This window comes from Amphiura filiformis, chromosome 2 (genome assembly GCF_039555335.1).
Source record: "Amphiura filiformis chromosome 2, Afil_fr2py, whole genome shotgun sequence".
In the NCBI taxonomy this organism is placed as follows: Eukaryota; Metazoa; Echinodermata; class Ophiuroidea; order Amphilepidida; family Amphiuridae; genus Amphiura; species Amphiura filiformis.
The window spans coordinates 13,135,472-13,154,413 of record NC_092629.1 but is presented as its reverse complement, the minus strand read 5'-3'; the positions used below and the strand labels follow the sequence as shown (position 1 = coordinate 13,154,413).

At 35.5% G+C, this 18,942-nt stretch overlaps 1 protein-coding gene across 4 annotated transcripts in view; it reads left to right on the top strand.

The window, feature by feature from the left end:
* The window catches only part of LOC140145907 (transportin-1-like), a 58,308-nt gene extending 39,583 nt beyond the window's left edge, over positions 1-18,725 (top strand). For 2 of the 4 annotated variants that reach the window (XM_072167626.1, XM_072167624.1), the window contains exons 9-23: positions 877-934; positions 1,891-2,043; positions 2,353-2,525; positions 3,505-3,557; positions 4,283-4,454; positions 5,353-5,547; positions 5,928-6,086; positions 6,988-7,075; positions 8,566-8,664; positions 9,102-9,197; positions 11,195-11,270; positions 15,867-15,966; positions 16,614-16,688; positions 17,182-17,314; positions 17,890-18,725. In XM_072167626.1, coding sequence (XP_072023727.1) covers positions 877-934; positions 1,891-2,043; positions 2,353-2,525; positions 3,505-3,557; positions 4,283-4,454; positions 5,353-5,547; positions 5,928-6,086; positions 6,988-7,075; positions 8,566-8,664; positions 9,102-9,197; positions 11,195-11,270; positions 15,867-15,966; positions 16,614-16,688; positions 17,182-17,289 — 1,605 coding nt within the window. In that variant the 3' untranslated portion in view covers positions 17,290-17,314; positions 17,890-18,725. Of the gene's footprint in view, positions 1-876; positions 935-1,890; positions 2,044-2,352; positions 2,526-3,504; positions 3,558-4,282; positions 4,455-5,352; positions 5,548-5,924; positions 6,087-6,987; positions 7,076-8,565; positions 8,665-9,101; positions 9,198-11,194; positions 11,271-15,866; positions 15,967-16,613; positions 16,689-17,181; positions 17,315-17,889 lie in introns of all 4 variants that reach the window. The other 2 variants (XM_072167625.1, XM_072167623.1) reach the window with 1 other exon arrangement.
* The last annotated feature ends 217 nt before the right edge of the window (positions 18,726-18,942 follow it).

The window sequence follows — 18,942 nt, the reverse complement described above, 5'->3', positions numbered from 1 at the left end:
AAATTGAGTTATTGGCATAATATTATAGTGTGGGTAAAAATACACATTTTGGTGGTTGTTTGACCTTCATACTACCTTCCCTTCCGAGTTATCGCATATTTCCGTTTGGGAAATCTTAGGAATTTCCGAAATCTGAACTTAAAATGAATATAGAATTGTTTTGTTTTAAATTTTTTGATGTATAATGGTAGACTGGAATGTTCTTTACCTATTAAAACCAAAAGGAACTGTTTTTGGGTCACTATGTTTGAAAAAATCATTTTAATTAACAAAAGGTGTAGCTTCGAAATACCCAAAAATGCCATTTTCCGAATTTAATTAAAATTCATAATTAAAAAAGTAAATGAGATATTTCAATTTTTCTTTTTGATTTTCAAAGCATTAGTCAAGTTACATAATGTAGTGCAAACAAATGGGCTCAAATTTGATTGCAAAGGTGGTTTCTAGAAAAGGGGTAAATTTATTTTGTTGCAAAACCCCTTACATCCACAAAAGGTGCGATATAAAAGATATAATAAAATAAATAGGAAGCCTTGAAAATTGTCCCAAACCTATTCTTTTAGTTTCTATTCATCAACACTTTATCCAATCCCAAATTGAATCAAATCGAACAAGTAATACTTGCACAATTAAAAAAAGCTGTTTTTCTCAAAAAGTCAAAAGTGGATGTAAGGGGTTTTGCAACAAAGCTCTTCATATATCAATTTTCTTCAGAAAGTAATATCGGTGATATCAATATTATTGGATAGTAGATTTATTGCTTATTATCGATATATCAATGTTCCTTAATTGACAGATCTCTGAATGTCTCTTTAAAGTAAAAATATCTTTGGTGATTCAATTTGATAATTCTTGTATTCAATTTGTGATATACAGGATTCAGGGTCTGAGTATGGCTTGGATGACGATGACGCTTTGTCAGATTGGAATCTAAGTAAGTACACTGTGGTTTATATTATTCTGTGATCCAATATAAGGCCTAAAAAAATTGTTTGATTGGTGTAACCCGACCGACCCTAAAAATAGGTTCGATCCTAGACTTTTTTTTTCTTATTTTTTGCAAAAATGGATAAAAAAAGTAAAAAAGATTAAAATTTAAAAAAGAAGAAAAATTCGTGATTTTCAGCTTGTAAAAAAAATTATAAAAAAAAATTGCCGACCGACCTACCCTAATTTTTTTTTCATGTTACGCCAATCAAACAATTTTTTTTAGGCCTAATGATCTCACTCGAATAGCAAAGTTCAACAATTTGTATTTGACAACAGTAGCTCAGAAGTTGACCTGGACTTGTGGAGTATGAATTTTTGTACCCAAGACATTTCAAATGTCGCTTTGTAAATGTACAAGCATATTAGGGATAGGGAATTTTGTATTTGGTGATGAGCATAATAAGTGATAATTTTTATTTGTTTGAGAGTATATTTAACCCTCTCCGCGCGGGTGTTGAATGCAGACAACAAGTTTCAAATTTTCTTTACAAATTAAAAAAATGCCTGAATCGTACATTTTTATGACAATAATTTGCATGAAAAATGCATTATAATGAATACAAACAAGTGGTTCTTGAGATAGCTCTGGATATTTTGAGAAAACATCTGAGAACTTGGACCTCTTTAGTTGAAGCCTATATGGCCAGAATGCAGAGCATTAAAGATCATAAATCAACTGCTCAGTGCCAGAAGTGGCAAGTGCAATAGCTGCCTTGTGTAGATGACTACAATATACTATGTGTAAATTGCCAAATATTCACAGGGCAGCTATTGCGCTTACCCACTACTGGCACTGAGCAGGCGAAATATTCTCATAAATAAATGAATCTGTTAGGTTTAATGTTGTAAGATCAGAAGACTATGACTTTCATTTAAAAATACCTTATATTTATTTTGCAGGGAAATGTTCAGCAGCGGCCCTTGATGTTCTGGCTAATGTGTTCAGAGATGAGCTGATGCCAGTCCTCTTGCCTATCCTCAAGGAGACGCTCTTCCATCCGGAATGGGAGGTCAAGGAATCAGGAATCCTGGTCCTGGGTGCAATCGCCGAAGGTGAGTTACTGTAAATTCTGAATGAATACATTCCTGTTATGTTAATGTAAAGCCCAAAGGTGTAGTCACCTATTCAGGTTATCCCATTTGGAATTCACACTCCTGTGGAAGATTAAGGTCATGTCTTCCATAGGGGGTATTTGGATTTCAATTTGAATAGCCCTTTTTAGTTAAGCTGGAGGTATTAATTTAAGTGATGGTAAAGATGGTCGCGTACACACCTGATGCATGTGCATGGTTTTCTGAACGTTTCCGATGAGTTACAAGTTTTTTTCTTGATTTTTCCCCCCTTTTCCTAACTTCATTTAGGTTGTGCTAATGCCATGATTCCACATCTACCAGAACTGATACCATTCCTAATCCAGTGTTTATCGGAGAAGAAGGCACTGGTGAGGTCCATCACTTGTTGGACGCTTAGCCGTTACTCGCATTGGATTGTTAACCAGCCTCACGATATGTATCTAAAGCCACTCATGTCAGAGGTAAGCTTATACGAGAGATTAAAGGAATTTCAGGCATGAGAATTCCAAAACACTGGAACCAGACTTTTGTGATGTAAAAATTCCCTCAATGTTATTTATTTTCAGTTCATTTTCAAGTTTTTTGTCCAGTTTAACGCTTTCCCAGCTTTTAAAAAACAATTTCCAGACTTTTTCATGAATGTATATTCTTATGCCTGGAATTTGTAGCCACGATCTAATTCCACTCACAGCACTTCTCACAGAAAGTAATGAAAGAATGGATTTACTAGGACTATAAAAAAGTTTTCCAAGTGTTTAATAACACCACTTGTTTATAAACTTGATCATTTGTATATTGGGATATTATAAAATGGGCTAGACATTGTTTGTTTTGCTTGTCAAATTAGTACACCAGTAAATTTTACTAAGTCTTAAAAGTTATGTACTGTGTGTTGAGCGTATGCGGAAGTAAACGCAGAAATAATAAACAAGCAAATCATGCTTATAGGCTGATCAACAGTCATGACAGCAACACGGAATGACCAATAAAGGGTAGTGACTATTCTACATGAATGATGAATACCCGCACGTACCTGGAAATCAGAAGAAATAAATAATTATTATGGAGGTACATGATTGTGGTATCTACTGGCAGTGATTTTAATTGTCATGTTTTTGAGAAAAAGTGTGTGTAGCTCTAAGTGCTTACCAATGCTACTGTTACCGCTGTCAAACAAGTTTGACAAAAGTGTTTACAAATTAATGAGTGGGTGGCACTGATGGAAAGCATAAGATTGTGAAGCTGAGGCGCAATCCGTCTCTGTCTTGTTTTCAGCAATTTTCATGAGAAAAAGAAGTTTAATAAGGAAAAGTAGAAGGAAAAAGGATTATAGTAAAATGTGGAAGTCTATAGAACAAAGACACCTTTGAAGTCATTTGCAGGTGTCGAAGAAAGCTTGTGTGAGATTCAAAGCAATTAATATATTTTGTTGTTTTTCAGCTCTTAAAAAGAATTCTTGACAGCAACAAGAGAGTACAGGAAGCTGCTTGCAGGTAGGCAGTGTCTTTATTACTTTTGTGTGCATGGTGAAATATCATCACTAATTTTGGGGGATTATATTATCAAGTTCTGCCAAATTAATCATAGCTCAATCCTAATCTTTATCATTCATTTAGTACTAACTGGAGATAAAAGGTAAAGTTCATTATTTTACTGATTAAAAAAAAAAAGAGTCATTACTTTCATTTTCGTTATGTTTTCTGACAATCGAGTCACAAAAATCAAAGACTTGGAACAAGTCTAAGCATTCAAAATCTTGAGTATATTCCAAAATTTTGCTCAAATTATCACTTTTTTAGGTCACTTTAATTAATGATTGGTAAACATGTCGTTTCCAAAAATTAGAATGCATAAATTGAAATTAGACTTACAATTGATTGTCATAGCATGTTTTTGGCCCTTAATTCATAATGCATGCTTTTTGGCCCTTAATTATTTTAAAAAAAATGCATGTTTAGGCCCTTAATACAAAAATTTGGCCAAATAATGAAATTGAACTTTAATTGCCAAATAGAACTAAGTAAATGATTAGGATTTAGCTATGTTTCATTTGCCAAACAGAATAATAATTTTTTAATCCCCCAAAATTAGTGCTGTATTTTTCTGGAATGTGGAGTAGTGCATGGGAAAACAATTTTGAGCTGACCTGTAACCATTTCTTCTCCCTTTTTTTCAGTGCCTTTGCAACCTGTAACCGTTTCTTTTCCATTTTTTTCAGTGCCTTTGCAACTCTTGAGGAGGAGGCGTGTACAGAATTAGTCCCATACCTAGGTTTTATCCTTCAAACATTAGTGTATGCATTCAAGAAGTACCAGCATAAGAACTTGCTCATTCTGTATGATGCTATTGGCACCCTGGCCGACTCAGTAGGACACCATCTTAATAAACCTGTGAGTATATGGGGATATTTTAGTTGATATCCACCCTTCCCTTGTCGAAGATTTAGCTTAAGTGATCCAAAGAGATAGAAAGAGAGAGTGTGGGTTTCAAATAGAATACTTGAATTAGACAATAATAACTGCGCACCATCTATTTTGAGGTCATTGTGTGAAATCGGAGGGTGTTGTTTTGGGCTGAGGTTTTTTTCCGAGGGAGCTAAAAATACCGAGGCCCAAAACAAAACCTGACAATTTCACACAATGACCTCAAAATAGATGGTGCAAAGTTATTATTGTCATTCATTAATCATATCTAATATTTTGAACAAATCAAAATGGCATTTTATGTTATTTTATTCCATAAAACGCTGTTAAATATAACCAGATTTAATCATTATTGTAACCTACCCTACAAAAAAATCAACCAGGGGAATATAACATTCGCGCCGACAACAAGAGCTACCAATCACAGAAGCGCGACGGCATCGCGTAGGCGTGTGCGTTGCCATAACGCGTAGCTTATACACGCACACGCGCGCAGAAGTCATTGTTGCGTGTCCAGAGTCATTGTGAGTTATTAATGACCTCGCAATTAGTGCGCGGTCAGGCAATCAATTTCTTTTGATTGGATTACAGGCTTCGCGTATATTAATGAGGTTATGAATAGACAATTAGATAACTTTCATTTGAAATACTCGCTCCCAGTAGGGGAAGCCATACTCAAGGGGAGTATAGGTTTCAAATTAATTGTCTTTAGCCAATTCTATTTGAAAAACATTCTCCCTATGTGGACTTCATTTCTTACATCACCTCTGATTGGCTCAATACATGATGTAGGTACACTCAATGTGAGTTGGATATGATTATGATACAAAAGTGTTAACACTGCATTGCATCATTTTTCTTGCAGGAATTCATCAATATGTTAATGCCACCCTTAATAGAAAAGTGGAACACCCTCAAAGACGAAGACAAGGATCTATTTCCTCTTCTGGAGTGTCTGTCGTCCGTCGCTACTGCTCTTCAGTCCGGGTTCCTGCCGTACAGTGAGCCTGTGTATCAGAGATGTGTGTCACTTACGGAGAAGACTCTATTGCAAATTGCTGTAAGTATGCAGTTTAAGTTTAGTTTAGGATTTCAACATTCACTCGGAGGTAAGGCCATCTTAATTAATAGTTCGTCTCAAAGCCCCCACACGCTTTAGTATAATCGCCCGCTAGTCTCTTCCAGGAAAAAAATCCTGACCGTTCTACCCTACTTGCTAAGTCTGTCTGCCCGTAGAACAGGTTTTTTTTTTTGGTATGGGGACTGATGAAGTCACACAACAAATGTTACATAATCGTAGCTATTGACATCTTTAAAAAGCAATAAATATGCCATTTTGATTTGATGGAGCCACCTGTTAAAGATTTCATAATCATAGCTATTGACAATATTACAATGCAATTAATACGCCATTTTGATTTTGTGTTTTCGTCTCAGCAGGAATGTAATGCTAACCCGGACGCTATGGAGCCACCCGACAAAGATTTCATGATCGTAGCTCTTGACCTCCTTAGTGGACTTGCAGAAGGACTAGAAGGACATATAGAAACATTGGTTGCCTCAAGCAATATCATGACTCTGCTCTTTCAATGTATGCAGGTATGTATAATAGGTTCCCCAAATGGGCAATTGCAATTGAAATCCACACTCCCACTGTGGAAGATTTAGCTAAAGTCTACCACAGATGGAGTATGAGTTTTAAATAGAATAGACAATTGGGGTAACTTCCATTTGAAATTCTTCCTCCAGTTGTAGAATATGTAGGTGAAGTCAGATGGGAGTATGGGTTTCAAAATATTTGAAAAAATACTTGGTGGAAGATTTTTCTTATGGTGTTAAGGCAGAATTCAAATGGAATAGCATAAAAAATGGTGTTGATGTCGAATATCATACATATGAATAATTTCCACATATTACAAATAGAATAATGAATTATTAAACCTCATCCGATAATGGAGGCGAATTGTCCCATGAAGTATGGTTGATGAAATTGCTATCATCACTCATCGTCTGTTAGTGTTTTTTTCGCAGCATTTGGAAAGTTCTAATTAGTCAAAAACATGATTTTATTTTTAAATTAACTATTTTGTTGTTTATTCATTTATTTTGTATTTTTAAAATGGGTTATTTTTGTAAATTGAAATAATTGTTGTTGTTTTTTTCATTTCAATATTTCATTTTCCTTTATTTTTTAAATCTTTGGCATGGTCTTATATAATGGTCTGTGTGCTAGCCATAGGCTTCAACATGAAGTCCTAGTTTGGAGATATTTCTCAGAATATCAAGAGCTATCTTAAGAACCACCAAATCAATACTTGTTTGAACTCATTTAATGCATTTTCCATGTTGATTCCAAATATGGAAATGAAAATGTACAATTCTGAAATTGTTTAATTCTTGAATAAAAATTGGAACTTGTCATTTGCAGGCGACACCTGCATGGTTCATTGTAATCGTCATCAGTAACTGATTATATCTCTCTTGTTCTTTTGTCTTATAGGATAGAATGCCAGAAGTGAGACAGAGTTCTTTTGCCCTTCTAGGTGATCTGACAAAGGCATGCTTCCAGCATGTCAGACCTTGTATTAGTAAGTACACACAGTGTTGCCAAAAATGTTAAACCCAAATCATGGTGTAAAACATAGAAAAGTAACCAAATTCTTCCCTTTATCAGGAATTAAGTTTCTATGAGATAGGAAACTTTTTAAAGTTTTTTTCGTAAGCATTGGTTTTTATGGGACGGGAGACATGTGTTTCACAAAAGTTTGTTTCCTGTACATGTAGGCCCGAAATGTATCTAATCGTTTTTGGGAGCAAATATTTGAGAAATCCAGAAAAAATAACTTTTTCAAGCAAAAATTGATGACAAATAGTTTGCTCTTTGGAATTAAAAATTGTATTTATAATCGAAGTCTGAATTCAAAAGACAGTTTGCATCTGACAATCAACTCCCCACACCCACCATGATTTGTTAGTAGCGCATAAAAAGGAAGGTTGATTCACCTGATGCCTTCATCAGAAAAAGGAATTTGCAGGAAATAGTGAAAATGACGGTACTTTTACCAGGCAAAAAAAAACAACAATTTTTCTAGGCATTGTTGACATGGTGCCTTCAGGAAAGAAAGTTTTCAATCATAGTCAAGTTGCTCTATGAAAAAGAAATAAAACCAAAGCCACTAATCTACCCCATTTTATACTGGTAATTACCCCCCTTGGCTAGTGTCACTCTCAGCCCACATGCCAATTGGTGATGGTCAGTAAGGCTCCTGTACTGTCACCTTGCTTGGTCACTGGTCCTGGTCTGGTCAGTTAATTGCTCATTGCCTCAAGGATGATTATTTTGCGGAATTAGTGGTCACACTTTAAGCCTTTGTTGACAGCTTATCAGTAGGGATCACCAGCAGGGGTACAATTTTATTTCCTTTTTCGTAGCAAAACTGGACTATACAAAGAAATAAAATTTGTATGTCTAAAGGTGCAAATTTAACATAGAGTCGAAGTTTTCCGTTTTACGGAAAGCGGAAGAAATTCGCGGAATCGGAGGTACAACACGGCAAATGACATTTTTGAATGATGTGACAAAAATTGTTAAAAGATAAGAGAAATAAATGTTAAAAACAATCATGAGTTGTGTATGTCAATTTTATGATAAAAATACTGTTTAATAATACCGAAATAAAGGTATATTACCGAGGCATGAACCCTCTATATCCCTCCAAACATTGTAATAGTCTGCCTATTATCGTGAGAACATTCCAATCGGAGCATATTGATTGCGATATTGAACACTTTATTGTGATTTTAATATCATTGTTTGTACATTTTAAGCTTTATTCATGACACAGATTTACAAATTTTACAACACAGATTACAACACGGAAAATGGATTTTAGAAAACGGTAAACTTCGGACTCTAATTTAACCATATTGCACGCTGTTTTACCGGCGTGTTCAGAAACTCAATCATCATGACAAATCGTAAACAATCGTTTCCGAGTTTGATTGAAAAAGACATCAGATGCAAACCAATATTTTTAATTCAATCTCTGATTATAGATTTTCTTTGTTCTTGTTACAGGTGACTTTTTACCAATTCTTGGACAGAATCTTAACCCTGAGTTTATATCTGTTTGTAACAATGCAACCTGGGCTATAGGAGAAGTCTCTATACAAATGGGTAAGTTTGTGTGTATGTGTGTGTTTTCACCTTGGACCTTCATATGAACACTTGCTGAATTACCATCGACAAACAAAAACAGTAGATGGTCCATGTTTTTGACTCTGCTAAATAAGGCCAGAAAAAAAATTATATTGCATTTCCCGACTGACCTGAAAATCTGAACAGTTCATAATTTATTTTTTGTTTCAATATTTGTGATTTTGGTTTGAGTGTTCGATAAATTTAGTTCGTCATTCTACAGAATAAATTCAGTTTTACATACTATAAAAACAACAAGTAGTCAATACAGGCACATTGGCCAGTATAAACCTCTTTTATTCCTTTATATATGATTGTCCCAGCATATTAAAAGAAACTGTATAAAAAAAGAGGCATTGTCCCCGACTGACTGACCCCAATTTTGTTATCCTTCTCATTAAAAAAATCTGTTATAGGAGCTGAAATGCGAGAGTATATACCGCATGTGTTGAATCAACTCACTGAAATCATCAACAGACCCAACACACCGAAGACCCTTCTGGAAAATACAGGTACGTAGTTTCTGTAGCGACACTACTTTGATGATGTTTACATTTGAAAAAGCAAGACTAATTTAATCAAGGGTTCAAAACTAAATGGAAAAGAAAAGTAATTTTGTGAATAGTAGAATTCCATCTATAAGCATAGCCAGTTGACACTTCAAAGTTCTATAGAGGGGTTTATATTAGGTCAAAATGGTATCTGGAGGTTGTAAATATGTTAGAATCGCATCGACATGTATTATGTGTGCACATATCACCTCAATTGAGCTTTTTATATGACCTGATTATGTATTGGTTGTGTCAAAAGTTTTTGCTCTTTTTTCTCAGCAGGATCAAAGTACATAAAAAATGTGTACAGTTCATTTGTTTCCTATGTTTGATAATTTGGACATCAATTTGATAAACACCAAGCTTTAATTAAACAATTTTCCCCTTATGGGTTAAAAGGTTTTTTTTGACATTGACACCTAATCAAGAAAATAATATTGTGATTGAAAAAAAAATGATGGTTAAAGAATTTAAAGGTGAATTATTGTTTGCGACCTAGCTATTAGGGCCCACACCACAAATACATTGCCCTCTATGTTACTCTATAAAATTGCAGCCATTCGAATTCAATTTTCTCAGCTCTTAACCCCATGAGAATACCTGATTGGCCAAAAGAAGTTTTCATTTTCAATTGGCCCAATCACCAACATTGTTAGAATAATTTCACCACACAAAAATTGGTGAATTATTTGCAAAGCTCCATTCTGATTGGTGATTAAAGTGAAAATATCATGTAATTGACCAATCAGAGGCAATGTTAGATTGGCAGGTAGTGCTCAGGGGTTTAAGCCACTGGTTGCTTCAAATGTATATTTAGATCTAGGTAGTCATAAAATATGAAAAAAGTATATGGTCAAGGCTTAAATTTTGAGATACAATCTGTTGAATGGGAATGATGTTTTGTAATTGCCTATTCCTGAATCCATATTTCTATTTTTGCACAAATCTGTATCTCCAAAATGCCTCAAAATTTTTACGCCTTTGGTACCTATCAGGCCACAGATAATGTAAAGGGGATCAAATCAAATCCACATTGAACAATACATGTGAAAGAAATAACCTGAAGAGTTGACCTATCTTAGGGAGGGGTACTCCACACCGGGTACAGATCAGCATTGACCAATGTGTGAATCAATATGTACTCCTATGGCATGCTTTGAGTACTAAATGGTCATAACACGGATACTACATTGATTGTTGAAGCTTTTAAATTGCTATGCTCTCTTAGCACGACTTTCACTGTGTCATGCACATGACATGCTTCATTAACACGTCATATGACGTGCATTTACGAGACAAGGTTATTTAAAACGCTGCACTACTACGTGAAATGTGCGCTGTAAAAAGTAACTACGCAAGTCCAAAATTGTTCTGGATAAAGGAAATTTGCACCGATGTGGATTACTGCGCCATGTGGAGTGCCCTGGAATGTAATGTTTGATGTATGTTATTTCATATGTGATGTTGCGGTTTAACAAGAAACCATTTTGAATCATGAAAAGCTAAGTGTACATGTCTACACATGTAATCCATGAACAAGTTGCATGACTGTCATAACAAGAAAGTATTACTGTGATCTGCAACTTTTGAGACAAAAATGTCCCCCAAACACTGCCATTTATTTATTTATATGTATTTAATATAATGTTTTTCTTTATGGTTTTTGCATTGTAGGAATGTATGTTTTATATTTAGTGGCCTTCTAGTGGCGAAGAAATGTAGTTTTGATTATCAAAATGTTGTCGCTATTATCTTTCGTGCCATTATTTTGTCATGAGTATTGTTGATTGAATATTATTTGTTTGTTTCTTTTATTCTTTTTTTTTTCTTTCTTTTCATTTTCTCTTCCACCTACCCACAATTCTTGTGCGTTTTTTCCTCACCGGCCTGATTATAATTGGTGTGCCGTTGGTAACCGTTGCCGTTGGTGATATGCGTTCTCACTGTTGTTGTCATAGCAATCACAATTGGTCGCCTTGGATACGTTTGTCCGGATGTAGTGGCCCCCATGCTACCGCAGTTCATACGACAGTGGTGTGTATTGTTTACATTTTTTCTGTTTTTTATTATTTTTTATTTTTTTCATCATTACTTTTTTTCTAACATCTGTTCTAAAGTTTGCACCTGATTTATGTGAAAAAAACAAAAAAGATTAACCCTGGCTATTCCAGTTGAAATCCATACACCCCCTGTGGATGACATGACCTTAATCTCCCACACAGGGGGTGTAGATTTCAAATAGATTACCCATTCAGGTAACTCCTAGAGGGGTACTTGACTTAAAATTGGGTACAGGTGTGCCTCCAAGGGGTCAAAAAACTGACCTACCTGAGTGGATTATACAGAAATATGACCCATTCTTATAGTAAAGTCACAGAATATGGATCATACTATTAGTCACAAAATATGGACTATTCCTATAGTAGCAGTTAAAAATATGCTGCCTGAATAATTGCATTGATGCATTAGCACCGCTTGACGATTGTAAAGAACTTGGTTTTGTGAACCTAAATTTAAAAAATATTAGGCAGAAAGTGGCAAAAATCGACCAGAAAACATGAAAAAAAAGGAAGAAATCAACTCATTATTATAGTAGTGCTAGGCTAGAAATGACCCACTTCATAATTACATCAGGAGTTGCATTGACAAAAAAAACCGAACCATCTTTGTATTATTAAAAATGACCCATCATTATAGTGAGAAGTTGAATTGGATCCATATGGGCGGCACATATGTACCTACTATTTTCCACCGAGTACCGCCCCCTGTGGATTTCAACTGGAATAGCCCATTTCATGACAACACAGAATGGACAAATTTCTGCACAATTTTTGTTTTTACAGCAAAAGGTTTGTTTTTGATTACACCTCATTTTTCCTTTATCCATGGTTTTTGTAATGTTGCTTCATCACATTTAGTTACATTGTTTCAAATTTATGGTGATGTCATTCTGCGTTATAAGTTGTATTGTTAATAACTGATGCTGCCAAATTTTAAGTCTCACTCATAGCAATAAAACTTAATTTCTCCATGCGGGTGTCGACTGCAGACAATCGGTTTCAAAATATTTCTAAAAACTTTTAAAATTCAGAATTGTTAATTTGCATGACCATATTTGGAATCAGCATGAAAAATGCATTACATTGAGTACAAACAAGCTTGTATTGGTTCAGTGGTTGTGGCTTTTGATATTTTGAGAAAATATCTCAATCCTTCTACATTTATATTGAAGCCTATGGGTAGCATGCAATGCATTAACATGCAGAATTATCAAAATATAGATCCATTCAACATGTTATGCTTATGAAGCTCTACAGCATGAATGCCATGAATACATAACTTGCAGACAAGCTGTGCTCCAGGAACACTATACCTTGCATTGCTTCCAGTTTGGTAGACATCACTATGTGATTTAGGTAGCGTAGCCTTGAAATGTGTGTGCTGTTCTCAGAATAGCAGCATAATATGCTAGCATGTAAATGCAGTATAATTGGAACACAGTCTCAAATATAGAGATGCATTTTTACGTCACTACCAAACTTGAAGTTACTTGGGAAATACATGTGAATATTACTTTATGACAAAATGATTTAAAACAAATTTGTAAAATCAAAATGCTCCAATCACTTAGGTACAAGATTTGTGTAGGCAAACAAACAATGCAGATTCATAAGAACTTCTTTGCGGGAATTGTTTAGATTTTAAAATCCAGAGATTGTGAGGAATTGCAATAAACTTTGTTTGCGATTTAAAAAACACCACAAATTGTGAGGTCATTGGAGACACCACATAGTCAGATTTACCAGCGATTTGTTTAATAAAGCTATACAATTGTACATAAACCATGGAAATGAAAGTAAATCAATAGTAAATCTTGTATCAGATGCAACCTTTTGCTGTAAAAAATGTTGATTAAGCTTTTCATGTTGAAATCCATACACTCCCTATAGAAAACATGACCTTAATCTCCCACACAGGAGCCACAAGTCACACATTCAGGTAACCCAATTTGAAATCTACACTCCCTGTGTGAGAATTTAAGGACATGTCTTTCACAGGGGTGTATGGATTTCAACAGGAATGCCCATTGTAGCCAGAAAGAAGAAATTTTTGTATAAAGTAACTGTGTTTAGTCCCCATGATGCATGTTTGCATTGAGTTTTTGTGCTTTTTTTGTTCCAAAGTTTTGTAGAAAGAAAAATAAATACTTTAGAGCAGGTGCGATTGCTTAATAACATGAATATATTCAGTGTTGCCACACTGCACCTTAACCTGCTATTTCCGGCTACTTGCCAAAAATTGTTCAACCTTTGCAAGCTTCAAGAAATTGCGATTTTGCGAACTTTCACAAGTTTTTGATATGCCAAAGTTTGATCGATCAATCTTGAAGAATAGGAAGTGTCAATCAAATGATTATTAACCCAATTGGGTGAATTTCTCTCTTAATTAAATTCAGTTAAAGCACCCAAACATTTGGTTTTGGGTGCATTTTGGTGCTGGAATCATAATACCTTTGATCTGAAAAACTGGCAACCCTGAATATATTTGTGTTTTATATTATTATTGAAATATATGGAATGTATGGCTATATTGTGTGAATAATTGATTCCATTCTTGGAAAGGGCTGGCCATTTGCTACCCCATGTCATATTTGTGTCGCATGTCCCACCACATTCCAGGATGGTATCTTTGTATTTCTGCTCTTTGCCTTCATGTCCATACCTTATTCCTAGGTAGCCTTGTAACGTGCATGTTTTCAACTCTTGACCCTGCTGGTTTGGAACCCCTCTGAGATCAGGCCTTCTGTAAAAAAAATTGGAATTGGACGATGAAAGTTTCTAAGAAAGCTATTTTTTTAAAGGGGTGATACCCCCTTTTAACCCCTGTCATAAAGCTAGTCCCGGACAAGCCCCCATAAATGCTGAATGCTGCACTCGCCCACCTATCCAAGGGCCATGTGGATTATCAGGGAAGGAATCTGTTACCTATTTCCATGTACATCCCTGAACCCCTGAATAAATTACGGGAAGAAAATCAGGTTCTTTAATACTTGTATAGAAATCTGTTTCATTTCAGAAATGGTGGGAATAGGTTAACATGAACATCTTATAAACTAGAATCAAGTGTGATCTGGGTTAAAGAGAATGTTTTGGAACTGTTTAATATTAAACCAATTTAAGGTTGATTATTATGCAATAGAGCCATACATGGGGTTATTCCAGTTGAAATCCATACACCCTTATGGAAGACACAACTTTAAATTAATCTTCCGCACAGGGAGTGTGAATGTCGAATTTGAATAGGTGACGTGTCATGTCAAAAGGAGACACTTTTGGGCAGGATCGTGAATGGAGAAATAGCCAAAAATCTGCCAGGGGGCGATTTTTTCAAAATTTGGGTTTGTTGCGAATTTATGATGTTATTAATGTTAAAAATATTGTCTGATAGTTTCAGACCGGAATATAACTGGCATCTTGTATTTTTTGAGACATTTTCCAAGGTAATTCCTACTCTCAACATTGTCAATAACATTTTTAAAGGCCGATATCTCAATTTCCAACTTTATAATACCATAACTTATGAACTCAATATCTTCGCTTAGGAATGTCCTATTTCATTGAGGAAAACAGTGTTGTGGAGCAAAATATCTCTATATTTAAGATATGTAAAAACCTTAAAATTGATAACCTGTCTGCTTTTGACATGACACGTCACATATATACACCCCTGTTTGTGCGATTAAGGTCAAGTCTTTCATAGAGGGTATATGGATACCAACTGCAATAGCCCAATATTGCATCGAATGATGTACTACTCATGACATTTTGTGTTTAATATTAGTTTAATGAAATACATGATGTTGCAGATGCCGGCTTGCGCATTATGTTTTCTTTCCTTTCTGCATTTTTGAAACAGAATGTTAATATTAAAAGCAGCATTATAGGAAGTAGGAAGGCAAAGTTGGCAAGCTGGGTAGTGGTACATATATAGTGCACATAATATCTTTATCATATCTATTGAAACAAGTTTGCAATTTTATTCATGTCAATAATTTAGAAATCTTTGATCATTCATACGCATTTTGCTCCAAAAATCAGGTGTTTCGAAGGTGAATTTACATTATGGATGAGTATACAATTATGTGTTTGGGCTTGCACATACTATCCCATTCATTCATCCAATGTAATTTGTTGAATGTACAAAATTGCACCTTTTTTGCATATTAATTTCTTGTATTATTTTGTATAATATTTGCAAGTATTTCAAATATATTATTAACGAACTCATTATATACTGTCCGGACATGCACGCTGTGATTTACTTTCAATATGCAATGATTGCCATCTACTTGTTTTGTTTTGTGGTTGCCAAATTGGACCAAAATTTTGCATTTTTTTTTATCAGTTGATTTAGTGCAATTTACCCCTTATTACACCTTGACTTTTTTAATTTGCCAATAGTTTTACAGATTGAAACATTTAATTGCCGGAATGTTTGATTTCCGACCTAATTTGATGTACATGAATTTGCGAACAAATTTAAATTCAGCACATTCCAAACAAACTGAAAAAATAATTATTAAATCAAATTGAAATAAGGCATTTTATAAATGTGCGATTTCTCTTTCAGGTGTACGTCTTTGAGGAACATTCGTGATAATGAAGAAAAGGATTCGGCATTCCGTGGTATATGCGCAATGATTAGCGTGAACCCTGGTGGCGTAGTACAGGTATGTTAAAGTTGAGTGGTCTGTTATAATGGTTGTTTGGTAAGAGGCTTCTCGTAGAAGTGAAGAATGGACTGTTCCAGTGGAAATTCATATATCCAGGCATGAAAATTTTCAGCGTTTTAGCTGATTTCAGTGTTTTTTGTTATTGTTTTCAGTGTTTTTCAGCCTATTTCTGAGTCAAATTCACAGAAAATGGTAAAATAACTTGGTTTTCAGTGTTTTTTTAAAAGACCAGTTTTCATGGCTGTATATCCCAATATATCTCCCACACAGGGTGGTGTAGATTTTGAAATGGAGTTACCCATTCAGGTAACCCCATTATAAATTCACACTCCCTGTGTGGGAGACTAAGGCATGTCTTCCACATTAGTGTATGGATTTCAACTGGAATATCTTAATGTATAGGTTGCTCTGAGGATAAAAAAACAATTTCCACTTACAGTTATCACTGAAATGCCGGACACTGCTTTGAGGCAGGATGGAGCCAGGATTCCCCCTGTTTATGGCAAGCCTGAGGAAAGCATTATCGTTAAACATCCGTGGCGGAACCGTGTAATGGGTGAATAGGGTGGAGGGCGTGCATAATTTGGAATATCATAAGTTGTAATTATTTACTAAAATGTTGATTATTTTGTCTGTCTCTCCAGGATTTCATTTTCTTCTGTGATGCAGTAGCCTCATGGCAGAACCCTAAAGAGGACCTCAAAGAAATGTTTTATAAGGTGAGAATTAGGATATGCGTAGATCAAAAAAACAGCGTTCAAATTATCCTGAATTCAACTGGTAGAAATCACTTTTACAAGCAAGCAATGGACATAGAGGTGAAAACATTAAAAATGATAAATTCTTTGTGATGGCTTAGTATAACACCGGTATTAGATTTCAGTGTATATTTTTTGACCAAAAATGCGAGGTAGCAGCTTCAAATTGTGAGAAAAAGCGAGATTTATGCCCATAAATTGGGGGAGAAAATTGGGTCAAACTTATGCTTCTCCAGTTGTAATGGTTGCCACATTCTGCATATATCTTGCACAGAAAATTTTTCTTGGCATATATGAATCTTTTAAGAGTGAGTAAAGCACTAAAAAGGGAGATTCAGGGCGAGAAATTCAAGATGGAGTTTTCTCTCTAAGCCTATGTATAATACATATATGATAAGTTTCTGACTTGCTGATGTTCATGGGAAAAACACCTATTTTTTCTTCTTTTTATTAGATTCTTCATGGTTTCAAGAATCAGGTTGGAGAAGAGAATTGGAAGAGGTTTTCTGATCAGTTCCCCCTACCTCTCAGAGAAAGATTAGCAGCTCAGTACGGAGTTTAGGAATCAATCATGTCACTACTTACAAGTAAGTTGATTCTGAATACAGTCTTTCCAGATTTCGGGAATAACTCAATACAATGTACCCACCACACCCTTATGCTGGTTTCATATTTTCCTTCCATTTTGTTGGCTCTGACAGCGATTTTGCTTCACTGTGCAGTCGCACCAGAAATGCTAGCGGTGACCAGCATCAAGCCGATATATCGATCACTCCACCACTTTGCCCAAAGCGGCAGATCGATAGGAGTTGGAATTCAAGTCAATTCGGGAGCGGTGCCGCTCTGACGAACAAAATACAATTTTTGAGTGCTGAGCGGCAACATTGGATTTTTATGTCCGGGTGTGCCACTTCGCTTGCAGAAAAGTGCAAGCGGCATAATGAAGTGTCACGCCGCTCAGCATCAAGCGGCAGAAAGTATGAAATTACCATAACACTAAACGGATATGGAAGCGGATGGTCTGCCATTTTGTCAGTGTTGAGTAATCACAATGATATGAATATCTAAAAACATAAACAACATTTTTAACACCCTCTATATCCAACAAAATATAGTTTTGTATCCAACATAATACAGGCCTCATCTTTTTTTACATCCCTAGCTTTATCATGGGTATTAGCCATTGGAAAAAAACAGCAGCTTTGGTACTACTGGATATAGGAGACGGGGATAGACACTGCACTGGGCACTAGTCCATAAAAATACACAACCCTGAGAAGTCATTTGTGCAAGATGTATCTGACGGTGCAGCCATGGGAGTAGGGATTTCCGCACAGTCATGTGAATGGTGGATTTGCACAAATGCTAGGTGATGTGAAATGGAAATAGACACAGCACAAGCTATAAGGTAGAGGCATGAGAGGTCACCTGTGGAAGATGTAGCTGCCGGTGCAGCCACAATAAAAGGGATTTGTACACATGTCAATGGTGGAGTCACACAAAATACAAGTTGCAGTCACGAGTCACAAATGACTGCATTTCTAATGATATAGTTCCATAACCATCATAGCTCTTGAAATGATGTCTATATGTAGAGTATGAGATTTGTACCCAACAAGTTCAAAGGTCATTTTATGAGTGTATAAAGGTATTGAGGTTAATAAACTGTGTCCTTACAGGTTGTGATAATTTAGTGATCATAGTGGAGGGGGGCAGATAGGGAAGTTGATTAAAGATGTACGCTGATGATGCATTCTTCCGGTGCTGCTTCGCAAGGAAGGATTTCCATGCAACCAATGTCAATGGTGGCCAGTGAACACAATATTATTGGATTGGGATAAATATGGTGGGAGGAGTTAGGGGAACATAATGCTGAAATCAAACAATTTGAACAACAATTAATCTGCATGAGTTCATTGTGTATTTATCAAGGGCATGATAATGTTTGTCTTGTAGTAGTAATCAACAAGTATCTTTCAGATATTCATAAGTGGAGCCTCTTCATCCCAAAAGGTCAAATTACAGGTCAACAAAAGGTCAAATTACAGGTCAAATCTCCTGTGAAATGAGGATCATCAGACAAATTCATCAGGAAGCAGAAGAAATAGAGCAAGAGGTAGAATCCAGAGAAGAAAGAAGTTGCTGAGCTGATGGAGATGCAGGTTCCATAACTGTAATTACCATATCTTCAACCTCTTTGTTCAGAATGCTAAAT